Here is a 25,342-nt window from a genome sequence, read left to right on the forward strand (position 1 = left end):
GTGTCACGTGTGTCATTGTCACATAAAACACATTTCCTATTGAAATGTAATAAATAAATTGCCAGTTTTCAATCATTCCTAACGAAAACTGTGGATATTTATTAGCTTTTATTTCAACTTATAATTCTGACTGCAAAATTCTGTACTTTACGTTCCAAAATCGGTATTTTGTTTTCTTTTAAAAAGAATATAAGCATGTGGATTTAATTTTATCTTTACACTAGTTAAGTATGGTATAATTGTTTTATTTATTCACTATTATCATGATTATAAAGACAAACCGTTTCTACTCAAAGGTAATCAAAAAAGGGAGAGGAGAACCTAAAAGGAATTTTGAAAATCCTACAAGAGATGTCCTGTGGTCAAGAACAATTATGTTGTCTTGAATATATAAATAAATAAATAAATAAATAAATAAATAAACAGTTTTCAATTAATAGTCTTTTTGAAAATGTATTGCATTTCGTCTTCCTACTGGAAATGGTTGTCATCAGATTTCAAAGAACGTTTCATGTTATTGCAAGTCTTCGGTTTTTAGGCAAGATCAGTTTGGCGCGTATTTCTTATTGTTCGCTGGCTTATTGTTCGCTAGCTTGATACACCTTATTGTTCGCTGGCTTATTGTTCGCTAGCTTGAGTCTGGTTATATGACAGTATATTTTTCCTGTTTCAATTACCACGTACATACATGTATGAGACTAGGAATGGGTCACCATTTATGAGGATATGAGTGGGGTCACTGATAGGGTTTACAGAAAAGAAAATAATGGGACCAATAGATATGAATACATATAAATAACAGAATAAAGAGGGGATTGTTGGTTGTTTAACGTCAAGTGGCAAATATTACATGAATGTTTAGGACAATTATAATACAGATCAATTGGCAGAAGAATAAACAATAAAAAAAAATTAAATACAGATCTAGAACTATAAAAACGATGATCTGACACCCCAAAACATTACCACCCACACTCGCATATGTACATCTCTAAATAAATATTTAATTTTAGTCTCATGGTGCCCCCAGACATCAAGGTTCTGGATCCGCCCCTGTTTGTTGTTGGTATAGGTTGAAGACACCAAATAAATGAATAATTGAACAATGTTTAAGAACGTGCCGGTTTTTCTTTGATTTTGCTGAAAATCCGTGAACTGTAAGACACGTGTCAAATTACATAACTGGTTACACTATTATCTTAAATAAAATGAAAATTTAATGATTTGCATAAAAAAATAATTCACACATTAGATTTGTTTACCATAAAAATACTTAGGAATTTATCATTGTTTTTTAAATCTTTTTTTTTTTAATTCAACTTCTATAGTTTAAAATCTAAAGTATACATGATAAAATATAAAAATTGTTTATTTGTTTTTTTAGTAAAGAACAAATGTTTGTCCCTAGAGTAAAAAGCACACCCTTAGGATTGGTCATTACTTAAGTGGAGGCTAAAATTTAAAGACCGAGGCCTGACTGCCATAAACAACAGACGACGAACCCATGAACAGCAAACAGTGGACACAACATTGATATGTATGAAAGACGACGACGGACACAAAATGATTGCACTGAATAATTTCAACTACCACATAACCCTATGAATATATTTACATACTTGAACTCGTTTTAGGAATATATTTCTGGACAAAAAACAAATTCAGTATGTTCACGGTACACGCAGACAACAGACACCAAGTGATGGATATAATTGTAGCTTATATTGTTTACTTCATTTTTAAGAGCAAACTTTGATTGATTGAGTGTTGACTGCTTAACGTACAGCGGCAAACATTTCATGCATATTCTGGACGAGAAGTCGTGTCAGAGATAGATTATGAAGTAATAAGTATGACAAATTAAAAAGATTTCTCATCATTTGGTAAAAGGATATTTTCTAAGCTATTCAAGTTAAATTTGTACAAATCATATTTTTTCTGACAAAATTATATCTTTTGCTCTTAATTAACACATATGATTCTGAAAATATTAAGAGCATTGTAACGTAAGTCTCGGGAATTATTCGTATAATAAGGCTTTTGAACATTTTAACTCGCTGCATTTGTTTGCACCTGTCCTAAGTCAGGAACCTGTTGTTCAGTTGTTGTCGTTTGTTGATGTGGTTCATATGTGTTTTTCGTTTCTCGTTTTTCATATAGATTAGACTGTTTGTGTTCAAGTTTGAACGGGTTTTACGTATATACATACACATTTTAAAGGCTGACCACATTCTAACTTAATAGTTGATGCACATCAAAGCCATGCACGCAGATAACTTTATCGGAAGAGAAATAAAACAAAAACAAAATGATTTGTCCTTTTAATCTTTGTAAATAAGAACAAAATATTTAATTATACATATTTAGCACTAGTCTTTACAATTATTAATTATTCAAAATGAAAAAGATTATGATTGTTTAACAGTTGTTATATAAGTTGGCTCGTGTCAATCGTTTTACAGATTTTCGGCAATATCAAAGAAAAAACGACACGTGCCACTATATATTGTTCAATTACTCATTTATTTGTAGTTCTTTTTCTATAAAAAGTGGAATTTATGTATTTAACATCAATCTCTACCATAATATGAAAACAATATATGTAACAGTGTCAACGTATATTTGTTCCGCCTAACAGAAGTTCCACTGGAAACTTTGTTATAAACAATGTCATAATATCTATTCCTGTTGGAACAAATATTCTATACCATTTATTCCGTTAGGAACATATACTGTAATATTTATTCCTGTGGAAATAATATTCCAGAATATTTTTTCCTTTTGGAACTTATATTATGAAGGAACTTCTATTCCGTGACAACAGCACCCCTTCTAGTACTTAGTGGCATATTATAAGGTACTGATAAATAAGAGAGAGAGAGAGAGAGGAATACACGCATTTTCACCTTAAGTGTCGATTCTCAATATTCTGTCCGCAGGACAACGTTTAATATGTTATAGTTATTGAGCAAGCAAATCGGTGTATGTCATTTAATCTGTATGGTTCTTATATGTTCTTATGTTGAATACTGAATATTAGAGTTTGTGTATGTGGGAGAAACAATGGATACATTTAATATTCGGCTTAATAACCATCGTTCATGGTACAAAACCAACAAAAAAACTGTCCTTTCACAAGACATCTTCGCTCAAAGAAACATCCTTTTGATAATGTAACTTTCCAAATCATAGAAGTCAACACCGAGTGGGACACCACGGCGAGAAGGAGAAGAGACAACTTTTGTATCCACCAGCTCCACACTGTAGAATCTGATGGTCTTAATGAAAAAGACGAGAAAAGATACAGGAAAGATAAAGAATAATTTAATACACAGCATCGTCCTTTTAACCTGTGATATTGGCCAATGGACGTTGCAGACTTCAATCACCAGTTTTGTAAATAATCTTGAACTTCATCCAAATTTTGAATTCTTTACAAGACAGCTAACTTTATGTACAGTGAGCTGCAAAAGTTTTTTTTTTATCTACATCCGATTTCACCTGGATAGATGCACGCTTGATAAAGCTAGGTTGTATAGCGTTTATTTTTTATTTTTTATCGCGTTGTAAATATCTTAAATATTCTAATATTTACATACTCAATAGTGTGTTATTACATTGTTTGGCAATTTATATATATATATATATTCAAGTCTAAATTGAAAACAACGTTCAAACCTATGATTGCGTTGGATAAAAACCGCAATTTTTATACGTGTGCATGCAAATTAAATGTCTTGGTAAAGGGGTCTAAATACAACACAAACAACATTTTCCAAACGACCTAAAAAAGTGAAAAAGTATATTTTAACAAAACGCATTTGACTAGCAGGTCGAACAACGGATATTCTTAAACCCTGCTGACTGCCATGGCGATTGCCAAATAAACGGATCACCAGATGTAAAAATGGATCTTAATTATTAATTTAATACCAAACAGAAAACAATAAACTTGCGGAAAAATGGTATACCGTATATATATATACATATAAAATTGAGAATGACTGATGTACTTATTTTTCTATCTAACAATTAGCATTGGTAGTCTCGGCAGCTTTCTCTCCCTGAGTGCGGGAGGTCATTTCTAACGGACAGGGGGCAAATAGTCACAGGACAGAAAGTTACAAATTTTATAGGACAAAAAGTCAGAAATAATTTGTTGACAATTGATTGAATATATAAGAGAAAAATCTTGAAATAATTACGTTTTATTACACATTTTCTTTTTACAGTTTTGGAAATTGTTCACAAGCCTTGATAAAAGAAGATTTATTAAATTTTAATTATCTAAAGGATATATTTTTTGAAGCACAATAAAGGCGTTAAGGTACCAAGCCACTTTGACATTTTTTTTAAATGAGAAGTAACACGGGTGCTATATAAAACAAATCTGCTACGAAACAGAAATATAAATTGTAAACTAGATTTATAATTATGTACATATTCTTTTTACCAATCATTTCTTAACTTATTCCATTTTATATTTTACTATTATATAGTTTATTCTTTTATAAGTTCTTGCTAAAAAGACTTGATTCTAAAAAATGGTCAGAGAAGCATCAAAATCGGGTTTTATAGGTACTTATACTAAATATAAACTGTTACCTAGATCTTTGAAATATGCTTGCATTCTTGTTGCATTTATTTTGAAATAGTGTTTTATAATTTGTAAATGTAATAATTTTATCCGGTGTATCCTTATATATGATAAAACATGGACATATAGTTCACTTAACTTCCATGGATAAAACAGCCACAGCGTTGCACGGGTATTTATAGTTATTAAGATAGTGTTTGACAACCCATTTCGGTTGACTGCTCAGATAATCCGTATATTGAAAATTAATGTAAATAACCTTCACCAAACATCTGTCATCTGTCAAAAATTTGAAAAATATAAAGATCTATAAAGTAAAAAAGATACTCAGAATATATTTTCAATGACACATTTTATATGGCTAAGAACAATTATCTTATTTTTTTTAAATCACAGAAGAAAATTTGTTAAGATAATTTTTTATATCTATTTCTAATCTTTATATCTTTACAGACGGAATGAATAAATTAAATTACTTAATGCCAGAAAGCACGACTGCAAAGTTTATATGACTTACACATTTTTCCGGTTTTTTCTAATATAACCAATTAAATATAACCAATTAAATGTGGACTTGAAAAACATCGGAAAAAATGAATTGCAAGTTTGCAACCGTTATTTAATTAATAGACATACAATATAACATTAAAACACCACAAATGAATACCCTCCATTCTTTGCCGATTTTATTCATAAAGGGGGAACAACCACTGATAACCACAAAGAAAGAGTCGCCCGTTTTGCATGCGATTATTTAAAATCTTAACACGACTGAACATGATCTTACAAAATCTAAACAGCATTTTTACTTTTGGTCTGATTTGATCTGAACATGATCTGATCAAGTCGTAATCGAATGCAAGAGGAATCTGTCTTGTTTATCTTGACATGACTGAACGGACTTAACACAGTATATCGTGACAGCGTCTGAAAGTCTGAAAAAGTCTTGACGTTTTTCGCTAGCAGTAAATCCAGTCGATTAAGACTTGATCAGACCAAAATGACCGTTTATGACTGAAATATTGCAACTACTGATATGTTCACATTGGTCCTGATTTGTTTTTGATGAAGGGAAAGGCGGCGAGGGGGATATGATGCCTCAGTTGGCAGAGTGCCGCGCTGTCTGAACATTGATACTCGTTGACAGGGTCCCATATGACCTGTTGAAAGGCGGCAGAAAATTTTTTGGTCCTCCCTTCATCCCTGTCAATCCATTTCAGGATCCGACTTATATGATTTATTATCAATTATTGTTCCCGTCCTAAATATGCACGAAATATTTGCTTCTGACCGTTAAAAAAAACAACAACCAGTGAATCAAAAATACTTCTTCTTTTTCTCCGCCTCATATATCACACTTCTATTTAAAAAACGAGATTTCTTTAAAATTCGTACGTAAAATGTGTTTCATTGTAAAAACAATTTGTCCTTATGCCATCGCGAGAAGAAGAAAGTAAAATTACAAAAGGAAATACAGAGTGAGTAGTTGCACTGAAAAATACAAATCCTAGACATACAAACTTGTTGGTGTATGAAGAATAATCTTAATTCAACTGAACCATTGCTTATTTAAAGTAAAGTGCTTCAAACACATAAAATCAATTAAGTGTTATTTTCTATTTCAATTTTTATGCACTTTAAAACTGGGGCTTATACGTTGGACCAGTAAATGCGACGCAACAAATTGCAGGCTCTTCCAACAATGGCTTGTTATTTATCCTTTCTAATTTAATTTTAATGAAGAAAATCATTCACAAAATTATATCACCACCGATGAGTTGATGTCGGCTACTTTTTCATCAACGGTAGCCCAAGGTCTATTTTTCCCTGGACAAGAGCTATATGACCATAAGGGACCTAACAATGATAACAGACAACCAGGTCAGCTTTGCCTGAAAGAGTTGGAACATAAGTTTCTTTATCATAACGTGTTTTTGGGTGTGCTTTAAGATGACAGTACTCAATCAAGTTTATGTTTTGGGGACTTGGGTATCTTCTTCTAATACTCAATTTAACCAGAGTGGAATCAATTGACAAACACGTACTAAGTGATGCTTTAAGTGTCTTGCAACTCGGTCTCGATCACAGAAATATCGGTGGCCATTATACGTTAATTAAATATAACTTTCTGTTTTTCTACAAACAATAATTAAAGTGCCATAAAGGAAGACGTTTTTGAAGCAAATTCAGATTTTGCTTAGCTCATGTTAAAGTAAAGTCACTCATATATCTTTGCTCCCTAACATTTCACCTACATTGTTTTATTTTCATTATGTAGTTAAGATGTTAGAACGCTGTTTATTGAATACACCAAAATGTTTTGTTCATTTAGTGTGTTGACGAAAACTTTCCGTTGACCACGAAAAAGATAGTCGATTGATATCCCAATGGATGTAAATGTAACCTAAAGCGCATCAATCTATTATGAAACATTATTTTGATTAAAAAATAGGTTTTTTTTTAAAAAGTAAATGAACAAATTAAGCCTCATTGCAATGATTATAAGTAATCTTTATTTTGTTAATATCCCTATTTACGTGATAACTAGCTTTTTTTTTTATTTGTATACATGCTAGAAGTAAAATGTAAGACTATAAAAGTACCCAGGATCATTTTTATGTATAAGCACGATTTAAAAATAATTGTTAAATTTTACCTTGATCAAAATTATCGACTTATAATATCTTAATTACATTGGAAGTGAAATGGACCAACGTAAATAAATTTCTGAATATGCGTAAGTTGCTTTATTATCCGTTTTACTTGTTTTTATAAATATAAAATCAATCGGAAGCAATTTAAAAACTTTGACCAAGGATGACGTTTCATTAACGTAAATCATCAACTGTAATCGGGTATATAAGTAGAGTTTAGTTCGGAACTGCTGCGGACGGAACAACTGAATCATCTCATAATGAATTTAAGTTGTTTAATTTTGTTTTTACTTTTTACTGCAACAGTCTCTATCAGTAACGGTAAGAATTTAATTATTTATTTTGTATACGATAAATAATAATTGTTGCAATTAATAATCTGACATGACGATGCCAGCCTATTGTTTGATTTATCCTATTCTCTAGAGTGCGGGTACAAGCATAAAAATCAACTAAAGTCTTTATATATGTTCAGACATTATCTTAATTAAATAGGTCTATTTTTCACTGGACAAGAGCAATATGACCATAAAGGACCTACAAATGATAGCAGACGCCTATGTCAGCTTTGTCTGAGACAGTTTGAACATAAGTTTCTTCATTATAACCTGTTTTTGGGTGTGCTTTAAGATGAGAATACTCAATCAAGTTTATATGTTTTGGGGGCTTAGGTATCTACTTCTAATTCTCAATTTAACCAGAATGGAATCAATTGACAAACACGTTCTAATGCATCAATCTATTATCAAACAGTATTTTGAATTAAAAATATTTTTTTTTATAAGGTAAATGAACAAATTAAGCTGTATTGCAATGATTATAAGTAATCTTTATTTTATTACTGTCCCTATTTACGTGATAACTAACTTTTTTTTATTTGTGCACATCCTAGAAGTAAAAGGTAAGACTATAAAAGTATCGAGGATCATTACATTTGTAAGCACTATATTAAAATAATTGTTAAATTTTACTTTGATCAAAATTATCAATTTGTAATATTTTAAGTGCCAGTCCTTGTAAGCATCAGGCAATTTAGAAAAATTTCAAACCATGGCCGAAAAAAACCCACCAACCTAACCACCTTATTTTGAAGGTACCCTCATCCTGGGTGAGAAATGGAAGGTCTTTCGTTCCTGCGTGGCTGGTAATTCGAGAAATATCTAGAGCATCTGAAAGCAAATTACGGATTTATCTCCCTTTAATTGTTTTAATTTCTAGTCCATTTCAACCAAATTATATCTTGAATTACCAAAAAAGGGAGAGGAAACGAATGTTATATTCTATGCAAAATTAAAACATTCTGAACTTAATTGAATGTAAAGTTGAGTTGGTTTCTGTTTGTCATGTTTTCACCACAGCCTGATTCTTAGGCAGATTACCACTTAAATACATTTGATGTGAAATGGACCAAGGTAAATAAGTTTCTAAATATACGTAAGTTGCTTTCTCATCCGCTTTACTTCTTTTTATCAATATAAAACTAATCGGAAGCTATTTAAATACCTTGACCAAGAATGACGTTTCATTAATGTTGATCATCAACTGCAATTGGATATATAAGTAAAGTTTAGTTTGAAACTGCTACGGACGGAACAACTAAATCAACTCATAATGAATTTAAGTTGCTTAATTTTGTTGTTTTTCTTTCGTTTTACTGCAGCAGTCTCTATCAGTAACTGTAAGAATTTAATTATTTATTTTGTATACGATAAATAATAATTGTTGCAATTACTAATCTGACATGACGATGCCAGCCTTATGTTTAATTTATGCTATTCTGTAGTGTACGGGTTCAAGCATAAACATCAACTAGAGTCTTTATATATGTTCAGGCATTATCTTAATTTAGGCATTTTGTATTTAAGGGATTTTCTAAAATTCCTGTACAGCCATTTTATATACGGACTATAATTATTTTTTCAGGAAATTATTGTATTTAATGAAATGTTCACAAAAATTGAGACATTGAAAGTATTGATCAGTAGAGCAATTTTTTTCTTTGATAATTACTGATGATTCAACGGGTGCATTTGAAGTTTTGACAATGAAAAATAAATTCTACTGAATGATTTTCAATTCACACAAGCAATGAAGTCGACAATTATTTGTTATTTCATGTAATGTTTGGATGACAGGATACGTTCACATTAGTCCTTTTTTTTTAGGTGAAGAGAGGGGGGCAAAAAACGAGATTTCTTTAAACTTTGTATGTAAATTTTGTCGCATTGTAAGAACAATTTGTCCTTTTGCCATCCCGAGAAGAAGATAGTAAAGTTACAAAATGAAATACATAGTGAGTAGTTTCACTGAAAAATACAAATCCTAGACATACAAACTTGTTGGTATATGGAGAATAATCTTTATTCAACTGAACCATTACTTATTTGTTTTCCAAGATATGGTGTGTTTGGTCATATGTATTTCAATTTGCTACAGATTACTTAAAATTGAACAGACAATTTGTTTAAATTTGTTTAAAAAATTCAGTCATTTTACAAATTATTTTTTTATATGAAGCCTGTCACGAAAAGACAGAATAAATTGCCTTAAAATGTGTAAAATGCCTTGATATAGAAAATGCCTGTAACGTATACAAATGCAGCAGAGTACAACCAATGAATCGAAATATTTTTATCAAAGAGTCATTAATTACCTTTAACAAAACATATTGTACATAAATATACATGTCACCGGTACTCAGCTTTATTTACATGATAAACCTAATAATATGTAAAGGTAGAAAAGGGGGATTCTTTTCTGGGGTAGGCCCCGGGGGGGGGGGGGTGGGGGGGGGGGGGGTGGGTGGGGTTATAACCATAATCATATTTTTATTTGATCTGTTGTGCTGTTTTCTAACATTACGATATTGTACATCAATAAAAGCATACACGTTAAAGTGTTGTACCTTAGTCCTTGGATCTTTTTCCTTCTTTACATTTTGTGTTTTCGATAAATGTTGTTTTAGATTTTAAGCTTTATTTTAGTTTTTATATGTCTGATTTCCTTTTACAAATTTGCAATGGGTATTGGTTTTGATCGTGTATTGATTGAAGCTTACGGTGCACATTTGAGCTCTTCTTCCGACTGTCATACAAATGAGACGTTTAGCTAGCTATAAAACCAGGTTTAATCCACCATTTTCTACATAAGGAAATGCCTGTACCAAGTCAGGAATATCAAAGTTGTTTTTCCATTCGTTTTTTGTGTTTGAGCTTTTGATTTTGCCATTTTATAAAGGAGTTTCCGTTTTGAATTTCCCTTGGAGTTCGGTATTTTTGTTATTTTTTCTTTTTTTCTTCTGAACGTAAACCAATTACAGTCATCGAAAAGAAACAAGCGTACTTTACTGGCTTTAAATTAAAGAAATATAAATTGAAAATCATCTAGCTTCACTAAATACAAATCATTCAATTATACTGATTTTTTTTAAACCAGTCAAATAAGATAGAAAAAAAAAAAAAAAAACCCAAAACAAAAGACTTCCACCCCCTCAATATAATAATTAATAAATCCCCAAAAATACAAAAAATTAAGTTGTAAGTGAAAATAAGTCTGAATTGAGCAATTTCATATGAACGCAATATTATATGTCTAAATTTAGATGAGCTAAAAGGAATTTGGAATTAGAGAAGTCTTTTTAGTTTTAACAATGGGATATATATCCTTTATTCCTTTGAATTTATTAATTTGGTCTTTACTGTAGTGAAACCTAATTTCATTGTTAGCTGCGTATAAATTTTGTGATTGTGAAAAGTTTTAAACTCCTCCATACTACTTTAAATCAGTCTTCTCAGGAAAAAAAATCTTGTGAATTTTTGTTAAAGATTAGCATTCACAGACTACATTTTTTTATAGCAACGTTAGCTGTCAATTCATGTTTAAAGAAATGACTAAAACTCTCAAATTAGATATATAACATCCTAAAACGTATATTAGAATTACAAAAGTTCCATAGGAAGCAATTATCAATACGTGAATTCGTAATAAAGTATCAACATTTCGTACGTATTTGTGACTATACATCATCTAACCAGCTAAAATTAAGCAACTAACATCAATCAATTAATCAACCAGCGATATGGCCTCCGAAGATTGCTGATGAGCACGTGATCTTGACAAAAAATAGATATACATATACAGGCAAGCACGTACAATAGTGCAACGACGATTATCATATAGATTAAAAAATATGTAAATCATCGTTTCACCTGTATCAGAATGATTTTTTGCGGGCCAAATCAGTTAACGACACTGGTCTTTCAGTTGGCTTTCCTAGTTCAACTTTCCGGCTAAAAAATTACACTTTGAAGATTTATTGCGCCCGAAGCGCTTTTCTGGATATACTTTTATCAGAAACGCTAAGATTCTTTTCATAACTCAACACAACAATACAGTATCAGCACAGTTTTTGGTTTATTTTAACCAAATTCAATTGAATCAAAATCACTGCTACATTCAATATTCCGTTCTTGTAAATGTTTGGAGCAATAAAAAACAAACATACTTCATTTCTTTCGACTAAAACTGTCAAAATCATAGCAAATGACGCTTTAAAAAGTAAATACTGCGAATTTCTAACTGACCGGATACTACAAAGAAACATAAAAGTAAAGATAATTGAAGTCTCGGGATTTTCTATTAACACATTGGTGAACAAAAGTCTATGCGGCCACTTATTTTTCCGTCCATTTTAAATTATATGTGTATTTTCTCTCAATATATTTACTTTCGATGGCTTTACAAACTTTGGCTATGAGATTTCACCATTTAGATCTGGGCATAACTTCGACTAAAACTTACGTTTTATGTGCAACTAATTACGTTTTCACCTGGTATTGATACTGCAGTATTTTGTATCAATTTCTTTCAAGAGAAATGAGTACAGATCGCTTTTAGTGATTTTTCTTTTTCTTCTAAAAGACCTTCCAGGTACATAATTTATTTTCCACTGTATAAATATTAGCATTTTGAAAAGAAGTTTTCATACAACACTATGCGATAAAGTTGCCATATTTCATGTTTGGCTATTAAATATTTTCTTAATTTCTTCAAAATACTGGTATGGTCATCTGTTTTGTATATTGCCCTTTCATACTATTTTAAACTGCTAGGTTGTCTTACATATATTTCGATGTGCCCCGTGCTGTCTATTATTTGTTGGTTAGTTTTATATGTATTGTCTGTCATTTGTTGTTTCGAATGTATTGGTCTTTTGTTGGGCAATGCATGACAAATATATGTTGAAAACCCTCGCCCGTTAATATAAATTATGTAATTCATTGACCGCTCCCGACATGTGTAACTTCAAAGCATATTTTAGCGGCGATTGATGTCTTTCAAAATTACTGCACTTTTCTTGTATCCCTGGTGCTTTCGACTGGAGAACCGTCGTACACAAGCATCGCACAAGTTGGCACTCCGAGGCGGGTGGGGAGCAAGAAGGTGAACTGTGTTTTTTTTTATCAATAGTACCGCTTAAGTCGACGCTTGGGGCCGTCTTGACCTTGTTGTAGGGTATTAATGATTTTTTCATTGTTGAAGACCCTACATCAACTGTCAAGATGAAGAAAATGAATAAAAGCCCTGTTCATTGATAATTTTTTATATTTTTCTATGTATTGTGTGCGATTTTGTCCCATGTACATTTACTCCATATCCTTTTATTTTCTATAGTATATTTTTACCCATTTCAATTCTTACAAATCTAATGTTTATAGAAGTTCCATTGTAAAAAGGAAACGAAACCAGAAGAATATATAAACAACAAGATTGGGCAACACGACCTCACAAAAAAACTGAGGCGGGGGAGGGGGGAACCAGGTGGTGTTCTTACTAGCGTAGGTACATTTCATCTACAAGTGATAAAAATGATTCATTTCTTTTTAACTTGTAGACCTAGTGATTGTGGTGAGAGAACTTACAGTAACAGCTGTTAAATATTTTTGCTGCAAATGTAAAATTGACGTTTAAATTTTGTATCCTACAGTGTTAACAGTATTATTATTTTCTGTCTGCTTATAGAAAACAGAATAGCAGAAGAAATCAATGAGTTGGAGAAGGAATTACTCGCAGTAAGTATACATAAAGTATAATCATAGCGACTACCTCTCTCACATGTACTTATATATATACAAAAAATGTTTCTCGTTTCTTGTTTTTTATCTAGATTAGACAGTTTGTTGTCCTGCTTGAATGGTTTTACACTAGTCATTTTTGGGCCCTTTATAGCTTGCTGTTGGGTGTGAGCCAAGACTCCGTGTTGAAGGCCGTACTTTGACCTATAATGGTTTACTTTTACAATTTGTAACTTGGATGAAGAGTTGTCTCATTGGCACTCATACCACATCTTAAAAATATTTTGAGATAATTGATATCAGCTAATGTCTCTCGTATGACATCAATAGATACAATGTTGTTAAATTATTTCTCGATAAGTTTTAATACCCTTTTTTGTAGGACACAAAAAGCAGGCAGATACTGGATAAAAATGAACAAAAAATCAATTTATTGAATCATGCTTCAAGAGAGAACAACAAATTTAGAGAAAGCGGCTACAGACGTCACTATGGTCGTCAAACAGCAGGGGAAAGAAACGAAAAGAATCATGAGCAAACACATCGAATTTTACAGTCCATTGGAAGAGAGGAAGACAGTCGCTTATCTCAACTCCTAGTTTCAAACAAGAAAAATACGAATAACGTTGGACAGAAAGCCCTAACAAAGAAAGGAAGAAAACTGAAAAACAACAAGAAAAAAGGTCGTAAAATGGGGTACAAATTTGATAAACCAGAGGTATTTTTTATCTTGTTTTTTTTATTTATATGGCAGACCATCTTTAAATTTTGTAAGATATTCTTACAACAAAATGTATGATAAAGATTTAATGTGTGTTATCAAAGTTCATTCATAACTTGACAAAGAACGTGAAATCTAACATCCGTGTTTTATAAATAATAAGATACAAATGAATTATTTGATACGCTTGCGTATTTTTATACTTGGCACATACGTATCAAATGTGATCTTCAAAAGCACAACCATAGCAGTTGATGATTTGTTCCAAAGCAAACTTTGTAAACCTAACCACCATATTCATTTTCTAGTACCAGTCAAAATATCCCGTCACACCCATTTCAATATACCTATTAGAGCATAGATAATATATTTTGTTCTACGCTAGAATATGCATTTTTGTTTAGGGGCCAATTGAAGCTCAATTTTATTATGAAATATTTTCACTATCAAACATTCGTATTACTTGAAAGGGACGCTTGTACTGAGTGAATAAAGACCATTCGGACTCTTACGGTGAATTTTTTACATAAGTAGTGTGACCTCGGAAATTAACGGGAAAAAGCACGAATTTGAAAGTCGTCTATAAGCTGCAAACACTTTATATTTCTTAATTTTGACAGGACCTTGAAGCAGATTCTGAGTTTTCTCATTTATTGGATGCAATGAGTGTGGATAAACACGGACATATTCGTCAGGTATATTATAATGTTTATACATTTTTAAATATACTTGTTTACGTTCATGCAAATTTATAACGCACGTGAAAAAGATAAGACAAACATGAAGAGATTATTTCTGTAATTAATTAAAGATTCTTTCTATATATATATATATAAGTACGTCTGAACCAGTGACGACTCTACAACAGATTTTATCCATCGGATCACACGTGATGGTGATACAAGGCTGAAAACACATTATATATATATATAATTCATTAACAATGTTAGATCTGTAAATTTGCGTTAGCAAATTTTTTGTTCTTCCCTGGCCGGGATTCGAACTCATGCTACTGAGATATCGTGGCACCAAATCGCCTGGCACTGTGCCCGACGCGCTATACCACTCGACCATCTAGGCTCTACAAAAATAAAGCTTTCGGTGGCCGGGTGTTACCTTTCCTCGTAAGTTTTAATCTAGCGTCGTAACACAGTACATGATATATAAGGCATGAAGATGTAATTGTAATTGTATTACATCTTTATTTTATTGTTTTCTGTTTGGTATTAAATTAATAATTAAGATCCATTTTTACATCAGGTGATCCGTTTATTTGGCAATTGCCATAGCAGTCAGCAGGGTTTAAGATCATCCGTTGTTCGACCTGCTAGTCAAATGCGTTTTGTTAAAATATACTTTTTCACTTTTTTGGTCTTTTGGAAAATGTTGTTTGTGCTGTATTTAGACCAGCTGTATTTTAGAGGTAAATTTAATGGCCTTCCAAATACTGTTTCGATCCCTAACAACACTGAAGAGACATTGATTGTCGAAATCCGGATATGGTGTACTAATTTTTGCACCTTTTGTTTGCGGTATACCATCTTTTCCGCAAGTTTATTGTTTTCTGTTTGGTATTAGATTATTAATTTTTAAAGATCCATTTAGTTACAGCTTGTGATCCGTTTATTTGGCAATCACCAATGACAGTCAGCAGGGTTTAAGAACATCAGTTGTTCGACCTGTTAGTCTAATGCGTTTTGTTAAAATATACTTTTTCACTTTTTTGGTCTTTTGGAAAATGTTGTTTGTGCTGTATTAAGACCCCTCTATCAAGAAATTTGTTTTGCATGCACACGTATAAAAATTGCGGTTTTTATCCAACGCAATCATAGGTTTGAACGTCGTTTTCAATTTAGACTTATATATATATATATATATATATATATATATATATAAATAAATAAAATCAAATTCTTCAAATACCTTTCGTGTAAATATGAAAGACGCCTATATACACATGCAGGTTTATAAAGTCTGAAACTACAGGAGACGTGATCCATTCACACGGAATTTTTATCTATCAGTTACTTAATACAAAATGCATATCTTCACACCGACCGCGGTGCAACGAACATCGTAAAATGTTAAAAAAAGAAGATTATTCAATATAGACAATTTAAAGTAGTATTATTCGATTTACAAAATGTATTATAATATCTACAGTCCGTTGTTATCAGTACTACGAAACATTTTCTCTGTGATTTTTTAATACTTTCAAATGCTTGTAGCCCAAAGGACGACACCCAGAAAAGCAAAAGACAAAGGGGGAAGATTTGGAAAGAGATCCTCCTGTGAGTAATTATCATATAACAAATTTGAGTTTCCTAATATCTTATTGATAAATATAGTTAAAACAAAGAAAATCGAAATGATTTTACAGTAGATGAAAAGACAGCATTAAACATTTGAGTAAAGAAGAAATTTAAAACACTTAAAGACACTATTGGAACGTTCAAATTGTATTGCTACACTGTACATAAATCAGGCCGTTCTTTTTTTGTTTGAATTTTTTCACATATTGTCAAGTCGGGTCCATTAATAGCTATCTTTTTTCATTGTTAAAGGCCGTAAAGTGACCTATATTGAATTTTAAATGGAATGAAAATTGTCAAAATTTTACAGGAAAGGGATAGACAATGAATATGAGGATATGTGTCAATAGTACAGCAACCCAACAACGTACAAATAAACTCAAACAAAAAAAAAAACGACAGAATGTTTGTACAAATATAGACAGGTGTCTATACATTATCTTACTGAAGTTCAGTATTGACCCATCTCTAGAAAAATAGTTAATAAATTTAACAGAGACTATTAAAGATTTGCAATTTACATAAAATAACTAAACAAGAAAAGAAATAGAGAAATAAAAAAAAAAAAAAAAACCCACGCACACATTAAGATATCACAGACGACATCAACTACAAAAGTTCTAGCCTTAATACAGGCGCAATGACGGGTTTACAAGTTTTTTTTTATATCATTTCTTCTCATTATAGATACATTTTTGATATTTCTGACCTCGATGACCAGTACTTGATCATCTTGTATTAGAATCTTTAATTGTTTTTTTATATTTAAGTTTATATCCAACAATTTATGTAAATACTCTATGTTACTAAATTTTGTAATTTGCTGAGGATGTGTTAAAACATTTAATTGCCCATTGTATCACAAGTGTCTTTCTTCATTTAGGTATTATCAAATTGGATTTAGACATTGTATGTTTATTTGAGTATTTTATTTTTATTATTTCCAAATGAAAGCATTAAATATAAAAAATCCCTTCGATAAAACCCAATGTAAAATTAAAATGTCGAAAATGCCTTGGATAATAACCAAATGAACATAAAGTGTCTAGTTCCACTGGATAATACCAAAATGCAAAACATCAACAATCATTAATTTTCATGTTGGTAGCATTAAAAAAAAATATAACTTTGTAATTTGATGTTTCCCCGTAACGTAAATGTTTCGATATTCCTTCAGTTTTTACATGAAAACATGAAGATATTTTACGATAAAAATAGCCATTCTCTGCTTCTTATTAATCATCGAATTATGTGTTACTGAGCCTCTCTTTCAGTTTGAATGTTAGACATTAAATTAAAGTTGACACAACAAAATGGATAATGAAATCATTAATTGAGTTTGAATGATATTCATTGTTCCTATTTACAGTTTAAATAAAACCGCTGACCATTTTCGTTACTCTAACTTTTGAATATCAAATAATATTATAGGTGTATTTTAGCGCGGTAAACATTAATTGTTTTGGTTCTTTTTTCCAGGGTCAACTCAAAAGAAATTTCAAAAGTACTAATTCATATTGGCCGAATGGAGTGGTACCCTATGAAATTGATTCCGTATTTGGTATGTTTAGTTTAAAGCAATCTAATTGGAATTAGTTCTCAGTAGTTTTTTCTCATTTCAAAATGAGGCTTAGGTGTTGAGATTGTCCTAGCAAGTTCAATTAATATGAGTCTAAAGGTAACTTACATAAAACATTAATGATTAATTTTCTAACCCAAGATTCATAATGTTGCAGATAAAATTTATCAATTATGAACTTTGACGAGGTCAATAAGTTATATATTGACCTAGGACGAAGTCCGAGTGTCAACATTACCTAACAGGTCCATATATAACGTATTGACTCAATGTCCCTTAATCTATATATTACATATATGAATAGTGTATTATGAAAATGGATTTCAATGTTCTTTCTGTGTTTTTACATTGTATTTTGCAAGATTTTTTATATTGACCGTCAATATATAGAGATAGAAACATAGCGTCAATATAGTTAAAATAGAAATAAGGCTTCAGGTTCATGGAATACCCTTTGAATCACCTGATCGCATTAACCAATGAAAAAAAAATATAATAAGAATGCTACAACATATTGGTATTATTTTAGTAGGTTTTGTCCGTATGAATTGGATTTGGAATAAATCAGCATTGTGCTATTACCGCACTTGACATCACATGCTTTTATATGTATTATTATGGGAAAATGTCTGATGTACAATTTGCTTTGGGGTTTACATGAGCAACATGACGGATGCCACTAGTAGAACAGGAACCCTATACTCTTCAGGGAGCCCTAAGTTTACCCCCGATATTTATGGGGATCGTGCTGCTTAATATCTGAGGTATGTCCAGTACACGATGTTTTATCGATATTGTGAACATCGCGATGTCTACTGTATCGTGTCATTATTGTGTTTGCATTGTATTGTGTCTTTACTTTGTGATTACATTGTTTTCATAGTAAACATTCCGTTGTAGACAATAGCAAGTCAATATCGTGTTTATATTGTATAGCAAGTATGTACTTTTGTGTTTACATCGTTCACATCGTATACATCGTTATGTTGACAATAGCGAGTCAGTATCGTGTTTATATTGAATACCAAGTATCTACCTTTGTGCTTACATTGTTCACATCGTAGACATCGCAATGTTCACAATAGCGTGTTAACATTGTTTATATTGTATACCGAGTCACTACCTTTGTGTTTACATCGTATACATTTTCAACATGGTGATGTAAACACGATGTCATAATCATATTGTATACATCGCGATGTTAACCGTGTCAACGATGTAAACAGTATATAAGAGTTCTTACAATGTTAAAGATGTTGACACGATATCGTGTTAACATTGTAAATATCGCAATATCGACAATAGCGGGTCAATATCGTGTTCATATTGTATACGAAATCTATACCATTGTGTTTACATCGTTCACATCGTACATCACGAGGTTGATAATATCGATTCAACATCGTTTATATTGTTTACCAAATCAATACCTGTGTGTATGAATCGTTCACACCGTCAACATCGCGATGTAGACCATGTAAACACGATATCGTTACTACATTGTATACATCGCAATGTAAACGATTTCAACGATATAAACAATATACAAATGTTCTTACAATGTTAACAATGTTAACACGATGTCATGTTAACATTGCTAATATCGCGATGTCGACGATATTGCTTTACCATTGTGCACTGGACAAAGGAATATTAAGGTTTCTCTGTAGTGTTTTGGTGACTGTTTTGTCTCATCGTCGTTTTTTCTTTGGCGTTTTATATTTTTCTCCTACTAATGGTATTTTCTTCTTCACTTTATTTCTTCTATAACCTGTACGAACTAGTCCTACAGGAATGTACACAGGATCTAGTAGGAATTTGTTGAGAATTCCTACCAGGAAAGTGAGCATATTCCTGCTTGATTGTAGCAGGAATCCGCCTGAAAAAACAGCCGAAAAATTTAAATTAGTAGGATTTTCGTACAAGAATAATTTGATTCCTACCACGACTTTTCAAATTAGCAGGAATTATTTGGATGAAAGTAATTCCGACCAGGATTCCTGTCAAATTTTCCCGCTAATTTGAATATTTCTTGATTATTTTTATAAATTACTACTAGGAAAATTGATTTTCTAATAAGAATCTAAAAATATACATTACAAACTTAAGTGTATACACATATACACATCTGGGTCATTCATCAGTTTGAATCTTAGCCACATAGAACAAAGAAAATACATGTTAAAAGTTCTTGTTGCAAACTTTGACTCTTAAATTCATGAAGTAGCTGCCACTTATGAAAGTTGTGATTTAAATTTCTATTGTTATCTGTTTTTGGTAGAAAGATTTTCTGGCAGGAAATAACTATTCTTTTTAACAATATCAGGAATATTGTTGTAGTAAAAAGAAAAGTCCTGCCAGAAAAACTGAATGTTTTCCTAGTACGTCTAAAAAGTAACAGGAATTTAAAATTTCCGCTAGTTCCATGAGATTTCCTGCTATAATCTAGTAGGAATCCTGCTAAATATCTTGTACGGGAATAGTTCTACTTTCCTTGATCGATAACAGCCATGTGTCTGAACAAAAAACCGAATTGTCATGATTAATAAATTTATAAAATAATACAGATAAATGTTCAGAAGACCCCCAGATAGCAGTAAAATTATACTTGAAATTTGTTTTTGCTAGAAAAAATGCAAACAAATACCTTATTTGGAGAACTTGCTATTGATATTTCAACTGAAAACCAGTATAAATAAATAATCTTATACAAGATGTTTATATAACTGATATTCATTTTTGACAAAAAAGTATATTAAAATTTTTTTTTTATCAAAACATTCTTATAACATTACAGTAACATCAATAAGGCGCTTTTTTTTCTATTGAAGTCACTATACATCATATACCTCCTCCTTCAGGATGTGAAGGAAACTCAAAATTCTAAATTTTGTTCTCTTATCTTTACATGGTAACGGTATGTCTATATATTCGTGCAAATTCAAGACCCTCATCTATGGTTATGTTTAGTTATATCTTGACATGTTTTGTCCATGGTTATGTTTAGTTATATCTTGGCATGTGTTGTCTATGGTTATGTTCAGTTATATCTTGTTATGTGTTGTTTATGTTTATGTTTAGTTATATCTTGTCATGTTTTGATTATGGTTATGTTAAGTAATATCTCGGCATGTGTTGTCCATTGTTGTGTTTGGTTATGTCTGGGAATGTTTTGTCTATGGTTATAGTGAGTTATATATTGACATGTTTTGTCAATTTATGTATTTGTTGTCTATGGCAGATCTTTGTTCTATCATTTTGTTCCATTCATTCACAATTCGAAAAGATATAGAGTTTGTCTATTTTTGAGGACTGAGTTTTGACCTCTAGATGTCTTTTTAAGATTTTATTGTGTGATTGAGTTGTTTGGCGTTCGACTTTTAATCTCTAACCTTTTTTTCCGCATGAAAACCAAAAAAAAAAAAAAAAAGAAAAAAAAGGGAGGTTACGAGACAAATCTTAAAATATAGGCGATTGAATGCTTTAAAAAATAAAACTGTTTTTGATTATCAAAGTCGAAGTAACAATTTTAAGCAATTCAGTTTTGTTGTCCCTGAAGATATTTCCAAAATAAAACAATATTTTTTCTAGACCATTGAATGCAGACTTTCCATTCTTAGGCAATGTCATAACAAACAGTTTAGGAACAAGAGTTGTTTTTTATACAACCCCTGTCAACTTTTGATACTTATATATATACCAGCAACTTCTTATCATGACCTTGAAAACAAGACAGTAGTAAAATAACACTTATAGAAATATTTCTCTGCAAAATTCGTCGTTTCATAATGTCCATTTTAGTACTATTTTCTGAAGTGTACGCCAAAACGTTGTAAGATTTTTGGTACGAACAATAAACTAATAAAATACCCGTGATGCAATAGGTTCTGAATTGGCGAATTGCATGCTTCATTAATGAATCCTTAATCCTTTTTTACTCAGCTGCAACAGACATAGATGTAATTGAGAGTGCCGTACAAGAAATTAATGAACAAACTTGTTTAAATTGGGTACCACATGATGGTACACCTGATGTACCATACATCAAGATTATTTCTGATAGGTGAGTTAATATAGTACTGAATGCTCAGAGAGCATGATTACCAATAAATCATTTAGGAGCAAGGGCGAAAATAACGTGCTAATCTGAATAACGAGAATGACTTATCCTTATTGGTCGGTTTGTGTATCTAGTATTTATTTAGTACAAGATACTTCGTATATAGACCTTTCTATATACACAAGGCAAAACCATATTTCTGTCTTTATCTTAAAGGAAGTAAAAAGTCTTGTTTAGTAAGGGACTAGACATGTATTTTTAGCTGACCTCATCATTAGGGTATCCAGTTATAAAAAAAAGCGTCCGATGAACCCGCCGGCCAACTAACATGGCTGACATGGCTAAAAATAGATAATAGGGGGTAAAATTCAAGTTTTGTCTTTTCTCTAGACGATTTTTTATTGGAGTAATTGCCCTTAAATGTCAAATTTTACCATTCTGTAATTTTACTTTTTTTTTATTATTATTTTAAAAACTATATTAGAAACTTCAATAACAAAAATTGATAAAAAAAAACAAGATCTACAAATAAGTCACAACGGCTGAAATCGTTGGACGACTCCTTATTGGACTTGTTGCTCTTTAATGACGATTTTCCTTTTTGGGGTTTTTTGATAGATATCTTTCGAAAATGTTTTCCTCTGAAACTACTGGGTCAAATTTTACCACACCTTGGCCACACTCATTATTAGGATATCTAGATTTAAAAATGTGTACGATGGACCTGACTGTCGACAAACATGGCCGACATGGCTAAAAATAGGACGTAGGGGTGAAATGCAATATTTGTCTTTTATCTTGAAAACGTCAATAAATAGAGAAAATCTTACATGTGCAAAAATCTTCAAAATGATAACATCAAAATGGTCAGACGACTTCTTATATGGGTTATTGCCCTAAATGTATTTTACGATTTTTTTGCATTTTTGCATATAATCTCAAAAACTATAATACATAGACAGAGACTTTGAATATCGAAAATGATCTGCAAGACAAGATCTAAAAATAAGTCAGCCTGAACGAAATTGTTAGTCGACTCCTTATTGAAGTTATTGCCATTCAATGACGATTTTTCCCAATTGTTGCATTTGTGCATTTCATCTTCAAAACTATAATGATAAACAGAAACTTTGAAAAGGAAAAAATGATCAGCAGGATAAGATCTTCAAATACGTCAATATAACTGAAATTGTCAGTTAACTCTTAAAAGAGTTACTACCCTTGAATAATGTTTGAGTAAAAACAACGTCCATTGTTGAAGATGCAGGTGAGCGACACAAGCTCTTTAGAACCTCTAGTTATAAACAGAATTGCTATAAAAGTGAGTTATGAAGAAAATCAAAAGGACCGTATATATTTGGACTGAAATATTATATCTCAAATGCAATTGATACAAAAAATAATAATTTTTGTTTTAATACCACTCATTCGCAAACAATACGCAATTTTCAGTATCCAATAGTTTAGTTGGATAAATAGAGAAGAAAAAAAAGATAAAAATTGAGTTGACTTTCTGTCCGAAACACCATAAAATCTCGAAAGGTTTAAGTTTTCAGTTATAAAGATGATTGAGGTTGTCACAGACTGACAAATTTGAATGACGTGTATTTAAGAAGATTGCAGAATTGTATTTCCCTTATAAAGTCAATTTTATTTTCAACCGTTTAAAACTCCATACTTATTTGCTTCAAAGAGATTTACTTGTAGCCATAATTCATGTTTTATTATCTTTTGTAGTGGATGTTGGTCGTACGTTGGAAATCTCGGCAGTACTCCACAAGAATTAAGTTTGGGAAATGGCTGTGTATATGTATGTTTTGTTAATTTTTATTTAACAAAGTTATGTTTTTTTTGGTTCAATGTTATCAGTTAGTTGAGGTATAAAACTTGTCAGATTTATATAGATAGTGGTATAATTGTCATAAACCCAATAAGAAGATACAAATCAAGATAGTAAAAAAAAAAAATTAGTTAATCGCATGTAATACAAAATGAGCGAGAACCGAAGCCTCGACAGATTAAGCCTCTCCTGCTATGCATACATCACACGCCATACGAATCCACACTCAGTCATAATGTCACAATCGAAAATAGTACGCAGTAGGTATAAATATGCAGATCAGACGACTATTCTGGTATATAGACATCTAAGACCATGAAAAAATTCCGCTAGTTAGTAAGGACAACGACACATCGTAGCGCAAAACCAACAAGAAATTATTACCGTGAAACTTGTGTAGTGTCGATTGCAGTCTTTTTTCTCATAAATCTGTAAGCGCAGTTTTTGTATAAATAGCTTATTATGAAAGATAAATTATGTTCTCTGCATGCATTAATTCTCTGTTTAACGGTGTATTTTGAAGTAGGCATACATTTGTATTGTCTTTCTAACAAGAATTTCTTACGGTAGACCTGAAGACCTTACCTTGAACAAAGAATCTCTCTCATACACACCAAAATATAAAAATAACTTTTGAATAATTTTTCTGAACACTATTATCCTCATAACCTCACTTTATTTGCGTAAAATGTTCTTCAATTTTTTTCTTATTAAAAGATTATATGCGAAAACCGTCGTTTTGAGTTTGCCTTCGTTATGTGATATATATATTGTTAATCAGTCGATTTTAATTGTAACTATTTGCCGCAACCTTCTGTAATCTAGTAATTAAGCATTGTATATTTACGGAGTATTCATGTTTCTTGTATATATATATATATCTTTATTCTCACAAGCCATATTACAAAGTTATAGATATAGTGGACATGTACACCTATTAGATCGTTTATAATATCAACATTATAAGCTTATTTTACTCAAAACTTCTATTTCCCGCTATATTCAGATTTTATTTTTTAAATCTAAAAAAATATTGACAGTATCTTTTAATACCGCTGGTTTCGTATTAATATTTATTTTTGCATTATTTTTAACATTTACTTATATTTTACACATTAACTTATATGTAATTACGATCAAGCAGACATTTTTGAAACGTGTCCATTCTAGAGGAAATATAAGTTTTATGTCTCTAGAACTCCTTCTGTAAAGAATTTATAATAAATGAAAACGTACTGTTACATGTACGCATGAACTCTCTCGTATTAAAGTAATATGTTCTTAACCATTCGACATCACGTCTTGTACATTTTGTCCCATCTCACACGAATTGATTTGTCAAAAACTAAAATTAGATTTTAAAACATTCCTTAAAGCAAAAGTACTACCCGTTGTACCATCGATGTATATATATATACGTAATCGATTCACAGAACTTTAAGAAGATGGTACGATAGAAGCATTATTTGGCCCATGAAATTGCAAAGATAGTTTATTATGGCAAT

At 31.3% G+C, this 25,342-nt stretch overlaps 1 protein-coding gene across 1 annotated transcript in view; it reads left to right on the top strand.

Annotated features, from left to right (window-relative positions):
- Positions 1 to 7,448: 7,448 nt before the first annotated feature.
- The window catches only part of LOC127706721 (MAM and LDL-receptor class A domain-containing protein 1-like), a 43,445-nt gene continuing 25,551 nt past the window's right edge, over positions 7,449 to 25,342 (top strand). The window contains exons 1-8 of the mRNA XM_052211379.1: positions 7,449 to 7,572; positions 13,273 to 13,322; positions 13,708 to 14,043; positions 14,667 to 14,741; positions 16,275 to 16,337; positions 17,838 to 17,919; positions 21,880 to 22,000; positions 23,735 to 23,807. Of these exons, the coding sequence (XP_052067339.1) occupies positions 7,512 to 7,572; positions 13,273 to 13,322; positions 13,708 to 14,043; positions 14,667 to 14,741; positions 16,275 to 16,337; positions 17,838 to 17,919; positions 21,880 to 22,000; positions 23,735 to 23,807 (861 nt within the window). The 5' untranslated portion in view covers positions 7,449 to 7,511. The remainder of the gene's footprint in view (positions 7,573 to 13,272; positions 13,323 to 13,707; positions 14,044 to 14,666; positions 14,742 to 16,274; positions 16,338 to 17,837; positions 17,920 to 21,879; positions 22,001 to 23,734; positions 23,808 to 25,342) is intronic.

The sequence above is a fragment of the Mytilus californianus genome, unplaced genomic scaffold (assembly GCF_021869535.1).
Source record: "Mytilus californianus isolate M0D057914Y unplaced genomic scaffold, xbMytCali1.0.p SCAF_6, whole genome shotgun sequence".
NCBI lineage: Eukaryota > Metazoa > Mollusca > Bivalvia > Mytilida > Mytilidae > Mytilus > Mytilus californianus.